General features: G+C 34.9%; 1 protein-coding gene and 1 long non-coding RNA gene across 3 annotated transcripts in view; both read left to right on the top strand.

Moving 5' to 3' along the window:
* LOC125836077 (uncharacterized) overlaps positions 1 to 18,576 on the top strand; it is a 405,731-nt gene that overhangs the window by 285,433 nt on the left and 101,722 nt on the right. The gene's annotated exons all lie outside the window — the stretch shown is intronic.
* LOC125836067 (protein HIGH CHLOROPHYLL FLUORESCENCE PHENOTYPE 173, chloroplastic) lies at positions 2,130 to 9,251 on the top strand. Its single transcript, XM_049515152.1, has 13 exons — positions 2,130 to 2,696; positions 3,653 to 3,865; positions 4,638 to 4,842; positions 5,031 to 5,106; positions 5,228 to 5,363; positions 5,483 to 5,587; positions 6,294 to 6,374; positions 7,559 to 7,648; positions 7,728 to 7,793; positions 8,448 to 8,504; positions 8,579 to 8,656; positions 8,728 to 8,775; positions 8,936 to 9,251. The coding sequence occupies exons 1-13, from the start codon at positions 2,130 to 2,132 to the stop codon at positions 9,005 to 9,007; spliced, it is 1,794 nt and encodes a 597-aa protein (XP_049371109.1). The 3' UTR covers positions 9,008 to 9,251.

Raw genomic sequence — 18,576 nt, 5'->3', positions numbered from 1 at the left:
TTATTCAAACACAAATTACTTTGTTTGTAAAATCAATTTCGACACCTAAAAATATCTTTCAACATATAGTAGTTTCTCCTTTCGTTCCTTTTTAGTTGCTATAATATAATTTTGTACGACCCTAAAGAAAAATTAATTAAAAGTGTAATTTGACTAATATATTTTTATTACATTATTTAGTCTTTATCTATTTACATTTTTCTTAATTCTAGAATAATTAATACAAATGGTAAAGTTGAAAAATAATTAATTCTTTCTTGATTTTCTTAATTGATACGTATTTAGGAACAAATTATATTTTAAATGGAAAAGGGTAAAAAAATGTCCTTAAACTATGTGAAATGAAAAAAACGCCCTCCATTTATAATTTGGTCCAAAAATACCCTTACGTCAATACTTTGAACCAAAAATGCCCTTTTTATTACTTAATGGGTCAAAAATGCCCTTTTTCCAAATAAATATATTATCTATTTTATTTTTAACACATTTTTTTCTAATAATATTTTTTTAAAAACTAGCAAAGGCTTATACCTCTTCAATTTGATTTTTTTATTATAATTGATTTTTATCGTTATATAAATAAAAATTAACAATAAATTTGTTAGAGAAAATATATAAAAAAAACCCCAGAACTTGGTTGGATTACTTACTTTAGTACTTAAACTTAACATCTTTGAAGTGAATTAAAAATCACTATGAGATTATTATACCACTCTCACTTGCCACATTGTAGCCATGTAAGTGCCACAACATAGTCATGTCAGCGCCATATCATTAATTAAATTTTTTATTAATTATTTTTACAAAAAATTCTTTTAACACTTTTTAAAATTAATTTACACTAAGTAATTAATCACAAATATATTTTCTAAAATTAAAATTTAAGATGGGGATCCATTTTTATTCCCCATACTCTGCCCCACCCACCCCGTTTTTATTTCCCCCCATACCCAGCCCCCACCCACCCCCTTCACTTCTTTCTTCTTCCTTCTTCTTCACCATTTCTAGCTCTTAAGTGTTCATTTTTTTCCTCTTCATATTTTTCAATGAGCTCCACCACACCTCCTGTTTCTCTTCCTTTCTTCGTCTTATTTGGTGAACCAAGAAGTTTTTTTTTAGCTCTGATGAAAATCGACAAAATTTATAGGTGTGAAATTGACGTCAATAATAAGATGTTAGTGTTGGGTTTTGTGGATTACTAAAGAGATGGTGAAATTGAGGTAGTTGATAGAGTTGAAGATGAAGATGGAGGAAAAAAGGATGCTTCAATAGATAAGAAGCTTATTGGGGAAGACCATAAAATGAAGAGAAAAAAACTAAAAGTTTTATGGGCCAATAGGAAAATTCATATAGTTTAATAAAAATTAATATATTAAGAAAATAATATTTAAAATATAATTATATATTGACCTATAAAAAAATGGCATGTGTATGATTTTATATATTTTTTTCTTTTTTAACTCCTTCACACGCTATTAGGTGAGCGAATTCACTCTCTTTGCCACATCATTCCTTAGGGTTGCATTTAATTCACTTCAAAGATGTTACGGAGATATTTAAATGCCCGTATAGTTTAAGTGCTAAAGTAAGTTATCCTATCAAGTTCAGGTTTTTTTTTTTATGTGTTTTCTCAATTTATTATGATCTTATTATATGATATTTAAGGTAAATAAAATTATTCTATTTTAATTGATAAAATGAGATTAAGGATACAAAATTATTTGCTACATTTTTATTAGTCAATGTGATTTTAAAAAAAAAAATAGACTTCTTTGAAATACACTTTTTTTTTAATAAAAAAAATAGATTCCAAAAAAAACCATAAAAAAAAAAACTCCCGGCCAAAATAAGAATCTAAGGAAAGGAGTATCTCTACGTGGCACAAGCAGCTTCAACATTTTTTTCCGCGGCAGGTTGATCAGATCACTTGTTTATTCACATTCACATTTGTGTGGAGTACATTTTACACTGTCACCATCAATCATGACTTGGATATCATCTTTCTGAATTATTATTATTATTAATTTCAAAACACAAAATTTCTATTCTGATTTCTGACAATTCAATTTCGTCAATTTTTTTAAAAAAAAATTGCAGTAAGCCAGAGTTCTATTCTTCATTCTTTCCAAATGAGTGCTGCAACATTCACTCATGTAGCATTTACCAATAATAATCCAATATGGAGAAAACCCAATTCAATAAAAAGTTCTACTACTACAACAACAACAAACTGCAAATACTCCACCACTTCTTTTGTTACAAGAGCAACTTCTTCTTCGAATCCGGAAACTGATAATGAGAAGAAAAATAAGAGGAAGAAAAAGAAGGTAGTGATTGACAATAAGGAGCAAAAAGTACAGGAAACGGTGGAGGAGAAGGAGCGGGAGCAGGTGCAAGAGTTACAATCTTCGTCAGTTTCTGTTATAAAGAGATTGGACGATGTAAATCCAGTGGGATTAGGAAGGCGTTCACGTCAAGTGTTTGATGAAGTGTGGCGAAAGTTTTCAGGATTAGGGCAAATTTCGAGAACAATTCGTTCTGATGATGAGAGTACTTTGCTTATTAGAGAAGGTGGACCCATGTGTGAATTCGCTATTCCTGGTGCTCAGAATACTACTGTGCTTGTTGTTGGTGCCACTAGTCGTGTTGGTAGAATTGTTGTGCGCAAACTCATGCTTAGGGGTTACACTGTCAAGGTCCATTTCTCGATTACTTTTTGCCTGTTGCTCTACTTTAATTTCCGTTTTCTTTAGTAATTGCATATATTGTGGATTCTGGATTATACATAAACGGACATTCAAACTTAAATAAGCACTCTAACTTTGAGAGTGCACATTTAGACACCTCAACTTATCTCCACATTGTGTTAGTTGAACACTCTTTAACATACAAAATGATCATTTGAACACCTCCAGAATTTATGTGTCACGTGGTGTCCATGAGGCATATTGAGGAGGAGTTGGAGTGTTTAGTTGCCATTTGAGGTGTCTAGATGTGCACTCTCAAAGTTAGAATGTTTACTTGCTTGCTGAGGCCAAGTTTGAGTATTTGTTTATGTAGTATGCTAAAACATGATTAGTGAGCATTTATATCGTTGGCCCCAACTTGTTTGAGAATGTTGTGTAGTTTTGTTATTGTCGTCGTTGTTGCATTTTTGTGCATATAGAAAGTTCTATTATAAAGTTTGAGAATGTTGTGTAGTTTTGTAATTGTCGTTGTTGCATTTGTGTGTGCATAGAAAGTTTTATTATAAGGTTTCAAATTGAGAGTTGAAACACTTATTGACACGAGCTTTTAAATTTTGAAAGAGATTGTATGGCAGCTTAGGGATATGTGTGAGATTTAGAGAATCTCTAGTTTCGGAGAATATTGGAACAGTTAGCGAAAAGGGTCAAATGGATTGGAAAGAATATAGATGAGAATATAGATAATTCATATCGCTGACCCTATCTAGTTTGGGATTAAGATGTAGTGTTAGTTGTAAATATATATAAGGAATCAACAATGTTTGAATCCTAAATCAAGTTCTGAGAGTTTGAGTGCTTCCTTCCCGTTAACTATATATTTCTTTTTTCTTTGGTTGAATATATTTACTTGATATCCAACTGAGATGCTACTCATCACTTACAATTTGTCTTACATTCCTGCACAGGCTCTAGTAAGGAAAGCTGAACCGGAAGTGGTTGACATGCTACCAAGGTCTGTGGAGCTAGTGACAGGCGATGTTGGTGATCCTTCCAGTCTTAAAAATGCAGTGCAAGGTTGCAACAAAATCATCTATTGTGCCACTGCTCGGTCTTCAATCACTGGGGATCTCATCAGAGTTGATCATCAAGGGGTTTACAATCTCACCAAAGCCTTGCAGGTATTCGTTTTCTTCCACTATCTTGTTTTGGTACATTAGTGGCAAGGTTATACCAATTAGTGGGAATGGAAAAGGAATAAAGAAACAGAAATCCCAAGGGTTGGGTTTGATGTCTGACAGTAGTTTGGATGACAAAATCTTCCTCTCAAAATGCTGCATAAGATGCTTGTGCAAATACTGCTAGCACTACTCAAGCATCAGTTGGTTAACATAGTTTCTTGTCATAAGATGCGATTTTTTTTTGTATTGAAATATATATTTCGATCCGGTGGATAGGTAGGCTGCCACCAAATAAGATATTTGTCCTTTAATTTGACAAAATTTAGGCAAGAAACTAGTATTGGAGTATCAACGTGATATCAGAAAAGGGCAACTCATCATATACTATAGTTGATTTCACACATCTTAACTAAAGTATATTTATATCTGGTAATATTAATATCCATGTTGAATTAATCAAATCTAATAAAGAACTTGGTGCTAAATTATGTATTACAATTTTTAACTTTCAGCAAGAAGAACAACATTTGTATTATGACAAGAGTTTAAATTTTAGATAGCAGCTTTTCTTTGTTAGAGGTGATAATTGTCTGTTTCTTAGTTAACTGGGCTATTAGTAAAAACATTTTTCAGAAATGCTTTAAATTCCTGCATTTAAGAAAATGTATAGGACTACCATCTCAGGCAACTCTTATCTGTGCATTTCCAAATTCTGTCCCTTGTTGATCTGATCAGTGTGTAATCTGTATGCATTCTGTTTCAAAACATGTAGGACTACAACAATAAACTAGCACAGCAACGAGCTGGAAAGAGTAGCAAAAGCAAGCTTTTAATTGCAAAATTCAAGTCTGAAGATTCATTGAACGGGTGGGAAGTCCGTCAGGGGACATATTTCCAGGATGTGGTTGTTTCTAAGTATGATGGAGGAATGGATGCCAAGTTTGAGTTTACTGAAAGCGGAGAGGCTGTTTTTTCAGGTAACTGCGGAAGTTGATCCCAGGTCTTGAAAGCATGTACACGTTGTTTGTGAACATATTTAGGGACCTGTAGTCCCACTAATGGTGCTAACTAAGACAAGTCTAAGGATAGTTGTGAAATACTGAATTTCAAAGATGCAATATTTTGATCCCTGTTTCTATGTGTTCCTTCTTTTGGCTCATGTAAGGGTATGTCTTCACAAGAGGAGGCTATGTTGACTTGTCACGAAAACTCTCACTCCCTTTGGGTTACACTCTTGACAGGTATTTACTGTAAATTTCAATTTTTCCTTTTATTCTTTGCTCATACATGATGCTATTTTTCCAGTTGTTGATTTATCCTCACTCCATATACTTGTGTCACTATTGACTTTTTTATACTTAGGTATGAGGGTCTAGTATTCTCTGTTGGTGGAAATGGAAGATCTTATGTTGTAATTCTTGAAGCTGGTCCTTCAGCAGATACAACACAAAGCAAATTGTATTTTTCCAGAATTAGCACAAAAGCAGGATTTTGCAGGGTGAGTTTGGATTTACAACGTGAAGGAAAATTATTGATCAAGTAATGCCTCCATTCTGAATACTATTAGATACTTCATATTTTTATTTAATGTCTTTGCATATGCACTTGTTTTCACAGGTGAGAGTTCCATTTTCTTCATTTCGGCCGGTGAAGCCAGATGATCCCCCATTGGATCCATTCCTTGTGCATACCTTGACCATACGCTTTGAGCCTAGAAGACAGGTCTTCCTTTGACCGAAGCATTCCCTTCCTCATTGTTGCCATTTCACTTCTTTAAAACTTTAAAACTATTTCTTCTACTGTTATACTTGAGTTACCATATTTTTGGAACGCCAAAAGTTGATTTATATATAAATCAATTGCTCATACACTTGCGTCTAGTTCACATTATTTAAGTACAGATTCAGGAGCAAAATCTTGAAATGAAATAATAGATTGAGTGGACCAGGCTTGGTGAATACACACCGATAATTGAGGAGTCATTTTCTTAATTCTTTTTTGCATATGTGGGAAACATACTGTTTTTATTGTTAGTGTTTGCACTTCATATTTCCTCTTTTTTCTCCTATCTATACGAACTAAACATATTACCTTACAACTCAACTACTTCATTTCCACTATATACTGGCCAAGAATGGACAATCTGTCGGCAGATTGTTTCTTTCTGCTTTCAACCCCCAACCAAAACCTCCACCAGCCACAAAGTAAACAAACTATTTTCTTATTTGAAGTATTTGACCAATTATGCTATGAAAGAAGAGCTATTTCCACTAGAAGATCCAAGACTCATAACAAAATTAATAGTCCTACCTGCAAAATCCCTATTATAGGATATGACATGAATCCTTGAAACATTTCAAAGTAGAATACAACTGTTTTTCTGTGCTAGTTGCTGATACTTGACATGGTCATTTGCTAATTGCTACAGAGGCCAATTGAAGGACCTACGGGGACGAACCAAGATCTGAGAAGCTTTCAGCTAATTATGGAATATATTAAGGCTTTGCCTGTAAGTTCAGTTGCCTGTTTGTGCAACAGCATTATGTGAGACTTTTGTTTCTTCATGTTTTTGCTTGTGCTCTGCATATAATAGTCATAATCTATGAGAAGTCAGGAATTTGACTGGTAATTGTTTAGAATCTTCAAGATAATTATAGTCTAGAGTGTTCCTGGTAGAACTCCTTTCTACTTTCAGATTTATTTTATATATATTAATATCTGTTGGCCGCAAAAGTTTGAAGTTCCGTCAATTTGGTTCAACCTGTAAAATGTGCTAGTTCTTTGATAAAATTAAATGCAAGTAATTTTATCCAAGAATGTGGTTAGAATGTCCTAAATTGGTTGTGTGAGTACTCGTTATCTCCTTATATATTTTTGATCAATCTTCAATTAATGAGCTAGATTTCGGGGTTGAATTAGGCCCAATGTTCATTCTTCTCAACTTAAGGTCCTGCTGAACCATTGCAGACAGTTGATGCAAAGGATAGCATAAACATAGGTAGATTGATAGAGTAAGCAAGAAAGGAAGAGTTCAATTCCTGCAACCCTCCTTCACATGAAAATTGACTACTTTTTCTTTATAGCTTATACATGTTTCATGATGTGCTGTGTTTCTGAGACTAGTGTCATTGGTAAATCCTAGAGAAAGATGACTCACGTCTAGTAGAATCTAATATGTGATTTGGAAGATAAAGGCAGCTTTCTTGTTCATATAGTTATATTTATTGTTCCTATGGGTGCTTTTTGTTTTTCCTCGTAATGTAAGCATAAATGTAATGTACAGTTCTACTCTTTTTCTATTTGAATCTTAAGACCACAACTGTGCCAAATCAATGAACATCAAACAAAACCTATTCACTCCAATTCTAACTGAAAGACCAATCAGTGTTTTTCTTATGACTGGTTTCATTAGATAGGCAGATTGTGATAGGTTGTAAATCAGCATGGTTTTAGGCGTTTGTGTATTGAAATACTGACTGCAAATTTTAGGCGACTTTTGGTCGAATGCAACTTATATATCTCTGTGCTGTTCAGAAAAAAAGTGAACTTATACAGAAAATAGTCGTGTTTATGGTCGATGCTATTACTTCTTTTCATCAGTCATCTTTAAAATGATGATTTGGTTGAAAATAGTTTGATAAAAGAATTATGTTGGATAATATACTTATTGCCAGATTATTGTAAATTTTGCAGACTGGACAAGAAACTGACTTTGTCTTGGTATCATGTACGGGGTCAGGAATAGAGCCTACCAGACGGGAGCAAGTTTTGCGAGCCAAGAGGGTGAGCTCTTCTTCAGACTCTTCCTTCACGTATTCTTCTTGGATTAAAACTGAATCCCTGATTATTTTAATTTTTGTAGGCTGGTGAAGATTCATTAAGAAGGTCCGGCCTTGGATACACAATTATTCGCCCAGGACCCTTGATGGTAAATATGTTTTCCATTCCATTGCTCATATGTTGGTCTTTCAGCTGGAAATATTGAGTATAGTTAACTTCTGGTTAACTTTAGGACTGACCTCGAGCAATAAGTCCGATTCGAGGCAGCTTTTGCTTTGCTTAGAATTAGGTATTCCTATAGGCAAATATAATTGTAAATCAGCATGCTTTGTGATAGGTTGTATTTGGACTTTGAGTGGGAGAGCAAGAAGTGTGTGTCCCCCCCCTCCCCCCCTCCCCCCCCCCTCCCCCAATATTTGTCAGAACAAGTGTTAATTATGCTTAAGAACAATGCTCTAAAGTTAGCTGGATGTTAAATTAGATGCAAATGGACTATCCTTGGAACCATATGTTGGGCGGTAAGGACTCAAGTGGATTTATAAGAAGGGAACCTTTTAAGTGGTTAAAGTTAGTCAGAGTAGGACGGAATTAGTTAACAGCAGTGGTGGCACGGATGTATTTCTATGGAAAGTTCTGCTTAGCAGCTGCAATAATGTGGTTTTCCACTAATCAAATGCCTAAAGGAAGCATGATTTAGCAGCTGTACCATAAATTGATTCACATATTATTGGAAATAATAAGAGACCTACCACCCAAAATATTAGATTTTAGCAAAATCTGAAGATATAATTACTTTCTGCAGGAAGAACCAGGTGGGCAACGTGCGCTCATATTTGATCAAGGAAATCGTATCTCTCAGGTAAGAGATCTACTGTACTCATGAGAGTCTTGCTTCACTTCCAATTGAGCTCACCTTCGTAACGGTAAATGCAGGGAATCAGTTGTGCTGATGTGGCTGACATTTGTGTGAAGGCATTGCATGATTCGACAGCCAGAAACAAGAGCTTTGATGTGAGTAATACTCTACTTGTTTTGATGGCAGAGTTTGACAAATGAACTAATTGACCCTATTCTCTGACTAGGTATGTTATGAATATGTCGCTGAGCCTGGGAAGGAGTTGTACGAGTTGGTAAGTCCATTACTTAACAAATTTTATCAATTGAATGATCAAAGGCGAACTATTGTACAGCCATTTCCTTCACTTTCTGGATGAATTGCTTTTGGCAGCAATAGTAGCTAAATTTTTACTTCATTGCTGTTTCTCATTCAGTTTCCTATAAAAATTGCAGGTTGCACATTTGCCTGACAAAGCAAACAACTATTTGACACCAGCACTCTCTGTGCTGGAGAAAAACACATGATGATCATGCTCCCAATTAGTTCGAGTTACAATCTTGATTCAATCTCTAACAGAAGGTATTGGTGTGAGACTTATCGAGATCTTTTTGACTAAGAGGAATACTTTCTCTGTATTTGTTCTTAAATATATGTGTACATATATATATATGGCAATAGTATTTTTTTTAATCTACTGATGGTCATGTATATATTAAAAGCAAGCACATCCCTAAAGCTATTTTGTTTAAGATGACTGAAGGAAACTCATTACTCATTACCAAGTGAGTTACAATCCAACCTTTTTGTCCTCCTCTTTTATCTTCCTCTGAATGGAAGGGCAAAAACAAGTGACACTCCAATGCCTGGGAAGGAAGAGAGGAACCAAGGGTGATATCCATGTATTCATATGGAATCATGACATTTGGACTTCAATTTTTCTGTAAGGATAGCCCAATCAAGGTCCTGCCAGAGAAGGCTACAATTTTTATTTTTTTAGTGCACTTGTGTTCACATCAAATTAATAGATGCAAGACAGGTGTTCTAATCGCAATTTGTAAGCAACTCATGGCAAGCTGAAATGAAACAGTCTCTCTGCCTCCACAACAAATCAAAGTATGTATAAAATAGGAAAATGACAGTGAAGCAGCCAATATGGAAGAAAACATTAACAAGAACAAAATAATACAATAACCAAAACATCATAAAAAAACACACGGTAATAGAATGCAATAGCAACACACTACAAGAATAAAACTAATACTACGACAGACACACACCACTAAGCCTAAACCCTTCGGAAAGCAAAAGAACACTCCACTACCTACTAACCTTCTACCCTAATCAATAACCTCCCACATCTTTCCATTTAAGGTCAAATCCTCAGTAAACTGAAACTATGTCATGTCATGTCTGATCACGTTACGCTTTTCATAGATGTAAGGGCATATTTTTGGTTTCTTTGGAACAATTGGCATGCCACTCTTTCAAAAGTGTCTTCGTTTCCAACAGATTTCACAGAGCCTATACATATGAAACATTCAGTTTTACCTATCGTATTACAATCAAACGATATACTGCAGTTATGTACGTAAAATTTTCAACCAAAGTCATCAGGTCAATTACTAGTAAAACATATAGTGGATGTTGAAGAATCGTTCTACTTATTACCTCTTATTGTGTCAAAGGCATCAACTTTAAGTCTGTTGTTTCCCAAATCCTCATGATTTTCTTGGTACTTCGTAGCAAAAGTCACGAGGGAAGAAGAACATCCCCGTAACTCAATTTGCTCAAGTACTTGTGGAATCTCTTTCAACTTGTGGCAATTTCTGATAGTTATGCGTTCAATAATCAAGATCTAACCACTCAAGAAGGAAGAATATCTGTGACTTCCCAGACTGTTTCTCCAACATCTTCAGTACATTCAAAGGCCTGAGCCTTCAATTGGAGTACCTCGAGTTTAGGCAACTTGCTAATAATCGCCATGTTCTCCCACAGTAGAAAGGTGTTGCAGAGTGTCAACTTCTTGAGATTTGATGGGAAGGAAGCCGGACATGGAAGCCCACGAGGTAACGAGTATGATACAATACTTAGTGCCTTGAGCCCATGTAAATATATTAGATTATCTAGGCATTTGGGATCACTAGTAAACCTCAAATGTAAGTTACAAATTCCCAATTGTTTCACTTTCTTAATCCCTTGGAACATTTCTTTTGTGCAACAAGAAGGATGCAACCCAGAAACACTTTACAAGTTTAATACTCTTAAGTGGTTTGAAATAGTCTACTCCTAATTCAAGAATATTGGACTTCAGTATTCCATAATCTGAATAATGAACTGAAACCCATTGATGATCTCGAAGAAGCTCACAATTGAGGAATCAGAAAACATTCTTTTGGCGAAAGTTGACTTGCCTATCCCACCCATCCCAACAATAGAGATGACTTCCATTTGAGACGAGTGTCCGGTAAGTTGACGCAGCATGAGCTCTTGTTCAATGTTGTACCCCACAACGTTGTTCTCAATGTTTGAAACATCCGATCGTGGTGAACTAGAACCACCAATCGAACCATTTCCAGCTTGCAGCTTGTTATTCTTCCTCTGCTTGCTGAGATCTTCCTTCACATAATCAATGTGTGGTATAGTTTGTTGCAAGATCATAAGAAGCCTCGCTTTCGCCTCTGTTCGAATATGTTCATTCTTCTCCATCATCAGCAATACTTGTGATTCTACTTCATTTGTTACCCTCCTGGATTGTGAAAGAAGGTGCATTGTTCCCATCAGAGAAGTTATAGCAGCAATCTCTCTTGCTAAGTAATCTTAAGAGATTTATACAAGATTTGTTAATGAATAGAGTTGCACAACGTTGGCACTCAAAAAGGATAGATCACGAGTTTACAACAAATGCTTAGTATATGTAAGCTATTTTGCACACTGGAAACAACAAAGTATGATACAACTAATTATATCACAGTCAACATAGGTGGTCGTTAATTTCTAAGCAATTGTTAACTCTCATGACGTTTTCCTAGAACACCAAATCATTGGCACAATGTCTGCACAACGCAGCTTCAGACGAGTCTCGAGATTTCTGCTTTTTATTTTCAAATTTCAAATTTCCTGGAACTATATAAAGTATTTTTAGGGTTTTATTTTATTATCTTTTTTTTAGAGAAGAAAACAATACTGCTTGAACGAAATTTGAACAAGAATTACATTGGTATATTGAAATCAAAGTGTTGATTGTGTTTAACTCTTGTAAGTAATTACTTCTTGAGTGAATGCAATTCTATACCTTGTTTCAATTATCATGAGTGGATAAAACCCACAACCAAGGGTTGTGAAATCCATGACGACTTGACCTAAAAATAAGGTTTTTACGGAATGACTCATGTGTTGTATATGTATACCTTATTATCTCTTTCATCTTAATTGACTTTTAATGTTTGCAAACATTATTAGAACCTGCCTGAAGTTAAGCTTGTTTGAGTAAAAATGCTAAAACTTGGAAAAAGAGTTAATAACATAAATTTGAGGATCTGGACTCATCTAATGGTTATTGCTGTAACAAGATTAACCAACTTAAGTATCTATCTGTCGAAATGACGGTGAACACTTTTAGTTCAAAAAAATAAAAGTGATATACATTTAAATTTGTTGAGAAACAAGTATATGTAACATAAGTTTGATAAAATGATATACTAACAACGCAAGTTGAGTTATAAAATTAACCCGAAAATAGTCATACAGTCTTGGTGAACATAATCTTGGGTAATTCTCTCTGATTGATTCTAAATTAAGTGATATTGTTAATTGTTACTAGTCGAAAAGTGAATCTTAAACCAAAATCCAAAATTTCCATATTTCTCATTTTTTTTAGAAATAAGTAACTAGAAGTAGATAACTGCATACGACTTAGTTCTCGCCTTATCCCATGTTAGATTGAACCCCAAACTAGTTGGATTCTATATTTGATGACGACCGCTTTATGTTTCTTAATTGTGGTGTAAATTTGGGCGTATCAATACTTGGTCCTCTTATAGAACCCATACACAAACTATTAGGGGTTGTTTTGTTGGGAACAAGCTATCCTGGAATAACTTATCCCACCATGTATATGGGATAACTTATCCCATCACTCTGATATAATGATGGGATAATTTATCCCAAACATGACAACCAAACAAGATACAAAAACGTTATCCCATCACTATTTTCTTATTCCATCACTATTTATTTTTATCCCTCACACCAAACGACCCCTTAATGTACATGCGCGGTACTCGAGCCAACTAGTGTTAATATCCATATCAGACGTGGTACCCGAGCCAACCGTTCGTATTCCTGTATCAGCGTGGTACCCGAGCTAACCATCAATCACAAACAACATGCACAATCACAATCACCTTGATCAACCCACTTGAAATTGCAAGTAAATAAACACGTTTGTTGCACGAGATAACTACACAAGATCATTTCACATTAACCTTCCAATTTCCCCCCATATGCATTGCACAATAGCAATATAAAGTAGTTAACATGCACATATTACAATCTTTGGAAAACAACAAACCATAAACTACCTCGAATCATTGAAAACCCTAAAGAACCCGAGTTTTCCATTTTTGAAGTGCCTTGGCTTGTTTTTTGTCTAAACAATAATGAAAATACAACAATCAATCAATAATAGCCTAAGGATACCCAAAACCAAATCCTAATAACCCCAGACTAATTCATGATCATTATACCCAACAAGGGTCCATAACACCATTAAAATAAGTCAAAACCCTCTCCCAAGAGTAATACCCTAGATTCTAAGGTCTAAGATTCACCTTTACCGAAGAATTTGGTGGGAAAACAACTGCAAACTACCCCAAATTGCCTTCCCTTCTCTCAAGAATGAAGTTGCAGAAAATAAGAGGTTTTGAGACTTTTTTTATACATAAAGCCCTGACTTACCACACTATAGTAGCCCGACCCACTATAGAGGCTTCCATCTCTATAGCGCCTACACATGCATCCTACTATAGCAGCATACTGCATGCTATAGCGACTTTCATGGAATCAAAGACTCGAAACCTCCCAAAAATCCCCCGTTTCGTAATATATCTTCTACCTTAACAACCTATACCAATCTATTCACGCCAAAATTGATTTTGGAAGTTTTACTTACCCGAATTCGATTCCGAAAAGCCCTATGAATTTTTTAATGTCTTAGCTATTAGAAAACATAAACCAAGCCTAGGCATATCCCCCAACCCATTCCCAGATTTCCCTAGCCCTCACCTCGCTCAGATTTCATCTGAGACTGGCCTAGAATTTTTTAAGTCACTACCCAAAAAGTTTTCTAACCCAATATCTTCCACTATTGACCTACTCATATCAACCGGAACGGGTTGTTACAAATGCTTCTTTTATGCGTATCCTAGGGGCTACTCTACCATTATGATTTGTTTTGTACAAACACAATGTGCTGATGAGTCTCAAGTGAAGGATAAAGGACTATTATAAGCATACAAGAACACTCTTTTTTACTTTGTGCATTTAAACAAAACCCACACTTACTCTTGTGAGAGTTTTTTTTGGTTTAGAACAAAAATCCCCTTTTCAAGTACTCGTGATTAGGGTGTACATGACCGGGATGGTTCGGATTTTCAAAATATCAAACTAAACCATTTGTGTTGGATTTTTAAATTTATAAACCAAACCAAACTGATAAAAACTTGAGCTTTTCAACCTTAGGGTTTTTCGGGGGTTTCCAGATTTTTTTGGGTTTCTCTGGTTTTCGAGTTTTTTTTAGGTTTTTTCAGTAAAGTATTCATATAAACATATAATTAACTTGTGCTTCAAATATTTCTTTAGTCCTACCAAAATACAATTATCTAAGGTGTTTCTTAAGAAAATAATAGAAAATATGAGATAATTGATGACACTAAAGTATTCAACAAAAAAATAATAATGAAATCGTATGAAATAAATATTGCAAATTAATTAGTCATAATGAAAATGACCATAATTTTAAAGTACTAAATCATGATAAAATAAGTCCAATAAGTATTAATACATGATTAAACATTAAAAAAAAATTAAAATTAGGTTATGTACTTTAAAGGAAAAAAACTCAAATATGTCATCGAATTTTGAGAAAAGGCTCATTTATGCCATCCGTTAAAAAATTCTCATCCATGCCATTATTTTTAATTTCGGATTTGCAAAATTATTTTTTACCTCAACAAGACCCCAAACAACTTTTAACACTTTTCAATAGGAATTTTGGATCAAGTATATTTATTTTTTTTGCTTCTTCTTCCTCAAGAAAACATGAAAAACACCAAGAACTCTCAAATTTCCAACTTCTTCAAATCTTCACGAAATTTCCTCAAATTCCAAGAGTAGTTTTCCTCCGAACTAGATACCAAAACTCAATATTTTTGGATTTCAAATTCAACCTAACTTAACAAGTCTCACTTGAATTTTCTTCAAAGTTTCAAAACTTCAACATCATTTAATGGTTGAATTTTCTCCAACTCCAAATCACTTGAAATTTTGAACATAAACTACACTATGGAACAAAGATCTAGTATAAAAAACAACAATAAAAATACGAATCAAAGCATATTTTCAAAATTTTGGGATTGATTTTCATTTCTTTTTGAATAACTTTTATAATACGAGTGGGCTTTTTTAACCCCACAAATGATTTTAGAATTTTTGTTTTTTAAAACATAAAAGTTACTGATGTGGCCAAAATTTGAGGTTTTATGAAGAATTGAAGAAGTTGGATGTAATGGCACTGAAGGTCATTTTTGGAATTTTTTAGAAAATTATCATTTTACCCCTCCTAATAGTTTCTCCGAGTCATATCTGATCAATTCTTGGGATTAGTTTTGAAATTTAATAAAACAAATAGTGATTTTTTGGATATTTTGGAAATTTATAAGTTGAATTAAGTGGGTTTAGTCAACAACCGGAGCTACGAATATGGAATTTCGTTAGTTCCATCAACTCAAAAAATGTGGAATCTGGTCTAGGAGTGTTGTCATTTTCAGTTTCAGAGTTATGTCGTGGATTTGAGCGCTTGTGTTGGATGTTTAAGTATAATTAGGCCAATGGTTGACTTTGGTCAACATTCACAATTTGGACGTTCGGATTGGATTTCCAATGATTTCCTTGGGTTCGTAGGATGACTTTAGGCCTAGGTGAGGTCTTGACTGAATTTTCAAAGGCTCCGAGAGCAGTTTAGTATTTTTTTGAGTGAAAGTTAGTTATTGCGACTTTGACGGGTTTCGGGTCAAGGTGACCTCGAATCCATATTTCGATGGTTCCATTATGCTCGGAACGTCGAGTTTAGTTGAGTAGCATATATGATTTATGTGTACGGGATTTTGAACATCCGAAGGGTTCTTTCAACGAACTCTTGTGCCTAGGGGTTTTGTTGTAATTGCTGATGTCTAGTGTCTCCTTAGCGTTCATGGATCCTATCCATGTTCTCAAAGGGCCTTGTGATTTGTCCTTCACGTTTGCAAATGGTATGCTGGTGTGGCCTCCACGTTCGCGGGGTTTTGGTCGGGATCACGAAGTATCTGGGTGCAGACATTCACTTTTGCAGAGTAGCTCCCACATTCACTGGGTAGGGTTCATGTTTGTGGAAAGAAAAAACCTGGCAATTAATGACATTCCAAAAGTCGGGATTTCTTCTCCATTTCACCATATTTGAACCCTAATAGCACGATTTAGGTGATTTCAAGGTGACTTTCAAGATTCATTAATTGGGTAAGCGATTTTGACTCGAAACCTTCATTACCCATTACTTATTTGACGATTTTAACATTTAATCATTGATTTTGACTTCAAACATTGTGGGTTTCTCAAGAAACTTGGATTTTAGACACAAATGGGATTTTAAATCTCGATTTCAACTCTTTTTCGAATTGATTTTCACCTGTGAGTTCCAAAAGCTTTGGGTATCATGATTTATAAGAAAAATCCAGATTTATCCCTAACCATCGTAGTTAACTTTTTGAGTTGACTTGGACCCGATTTCCAAAACTATCAATATGGGTGTCACTATTCTTGATTTCTTATTGGGATTCTATAATTTTTTAGATTTTGTTGATTCAGAGACTCATTGTAAAAGGAAGACACATATAACACCTCAAATTAGAGAAAGGCTATAAAGGGGTTAAGTGGGTTGATCAAGAACCCAAAAGTTGACCATGAAACCCTCCACGGAGCCCTAGACGGGCCGTGTAAGGGACCACGATCTGTTTGGCTGATCGTGAGGTCTTCCAAAACCTTCCCCAAGTAGGCTTCACCTTGAGGGATGCCCAGACGGCTTGTGGTGATGTTGACGGGTCATCAAAGGGGTCGTCAGATGGGTCAAATCAGAGGGGGTTCTCCCCTAGTCAGTGGTTAAGGACCACAAATGTCTAAATGGCCCGTGAAGCTTCACACGGACCGTGAAGTCATCCGTGAAGGGGGTTTATCAGAGTTTAGGGTCAACTTCAAACGATCATATCTTTTAGAACAAAATGAATTAGGTGCCCCATGACCTATCAAATTAAATATAATTAAGTGCTCTTTCCAATGCCACCGAGTTCGCCTAATTCCTAGCTCAGAGTAAACTGTTATGTCCAAAATAGTAAAGCCCTGTCAGACAGAGTTTCTTCACGACCCGTTAGACGGGCCGTTTAGGCCTCCTTGAAGTCATTTCGTCAGCTTTTAAGTCAGGGGCTTTTGGGTCTTTCCCAATTGTTTTAACTCAAAACTACGTCTTTTACCTTCTACCAAAGCCCTATATAATGATTTTACCCCCAAAATCACTCAATTCAATTCATTCTCTCAAAATTCCAAAAGATTGACAAAGTTCATCCTCCCAAATATTTCTCTCTCTAAAAATTGAAGAAGAAGGCTAGGGTTTCAAGTCAAGTCTCCAATTTCACCATAGATTTCAGATAGTATTCACCTATGGAGTCCTTTCCTCCATAAGGTTCCTAAATTCTCCAATTTTATAAAGTTAGATTCCCCCAATTGAGTTATGGTTTTATTCAATTGACATGGGTTCTTTTCAATTATGATATTATTGATTGATTTATGTCTTTTTATGCATGAATTGAAGAAATTGCATGTTTCTAAGTTGAATCCCCATGTACCTATGTGAAATTCATGTTTTCTAGAATTGATCATATGATGAAGCTTTTGAATCATGAAAGATAAGTTTATGAAGATATGCATGTTCTTTATGAAAATGATGTAAATATTTTAAGGATGCTTTGAGAGTGAAGTATCAATGTGATTCTTGTTGTTGTGAAAGGATTTCTCACATACACATGAAACATGATTATGAAAGGGTTTTCTCACATAAAGGATTCTTAGAGTTGAAAGGTTTTTCAACTAAGCTTTGAATCAAGATTTAGGAGTTATTCTAATGATGTCTCTAGCTTGGATTTGTTGCTTAATTATATCTTTTCTTGGATGATAGTGTGAGTTTTGCTTGGATTGGTTACTTAATTGTGCCTTTGCATGGATAATGAGACAAGTTAAGATTAATGACTATTATGTGGGATTTACACTTAGCACCGAGAGGATATTGAGATGGAAACACTTTCGTAGCTTGAGTTCGGATTTCTAGTAGAAATCTCCTTATCCCATACATATGTGCCCCCATAGGATGATTGTCTTAAATATGCATTAGCTAGTGGATCAACATAAGCTAGAAGTTCATGGTCTTACCTTGGCAAGTAGGATACCTTTTTCTATGTGGGGTAGACACTAGATTCCATGTTAATAGCTCACATGGTCTTAATGTTGGTTAAAGGTAAATCTCCCACAATAATGAATTAAGGTTACTTGTAAAAGTATCTCATGAATGTTTTAAATATGTTAGCTTGTATTGACCATGTTTTATGACTTGTGTTTTCTAACCCTTTTACCTCATGATTTAGATTGATCATTACATGTCATGAAAAGGTCATTTTAGCACGATTTCATACTTTTATGCATTGCTATCATACTTGGTACATTCCTGTACTAATGCATACTCTTGCCTACATTATTATTAAAATGTAGGGTTCGACGCTTCAAGTTCGCATCCCCG

Source organism: Solanum verrucosum, unplaced genomic scaffold (assembly GCF_900185275.1).
Source record: "Solanum verrucosum unplaced genomic scaffold, falcon-dt-bn FXZP01000208.1, whole genome shotgun sequence".
NCBI lineage: Eukaryota > Viridiplantae > Streptophyta > Magnoliopsida > Solanales > Solanaceae > Solanum > Solanum verrucosum.
This window is presented reverse-complemented; position numbering and strand designations above follow the sequence as displayed.

Excerpts from the sequence above, each read along its gene's own strand:
- LOC125836067 (XM_049515152.1), top strand. The coding sequence starts at position 2,130 with ATGAGTGCTGCAACATTCACTCATGTAGCATTTACCAATAATAATCCA. Across the intron at positions 5,364-5,482 it reads CAAAAGCAGGATTTTGCAGG|GTGAGAGTTCCATTTTCTTC; the intron begins GTGAGTTTGGAT and ends TTGTTTTCACAG. Across the intron at positions 7,794-8,447 it reads TTCGCCCAGGACCCTTGATG|GAAGAACCAGGTGGGCAACG; the intron begins GTAAATATGTTT and ends TACTTTCTGCAG.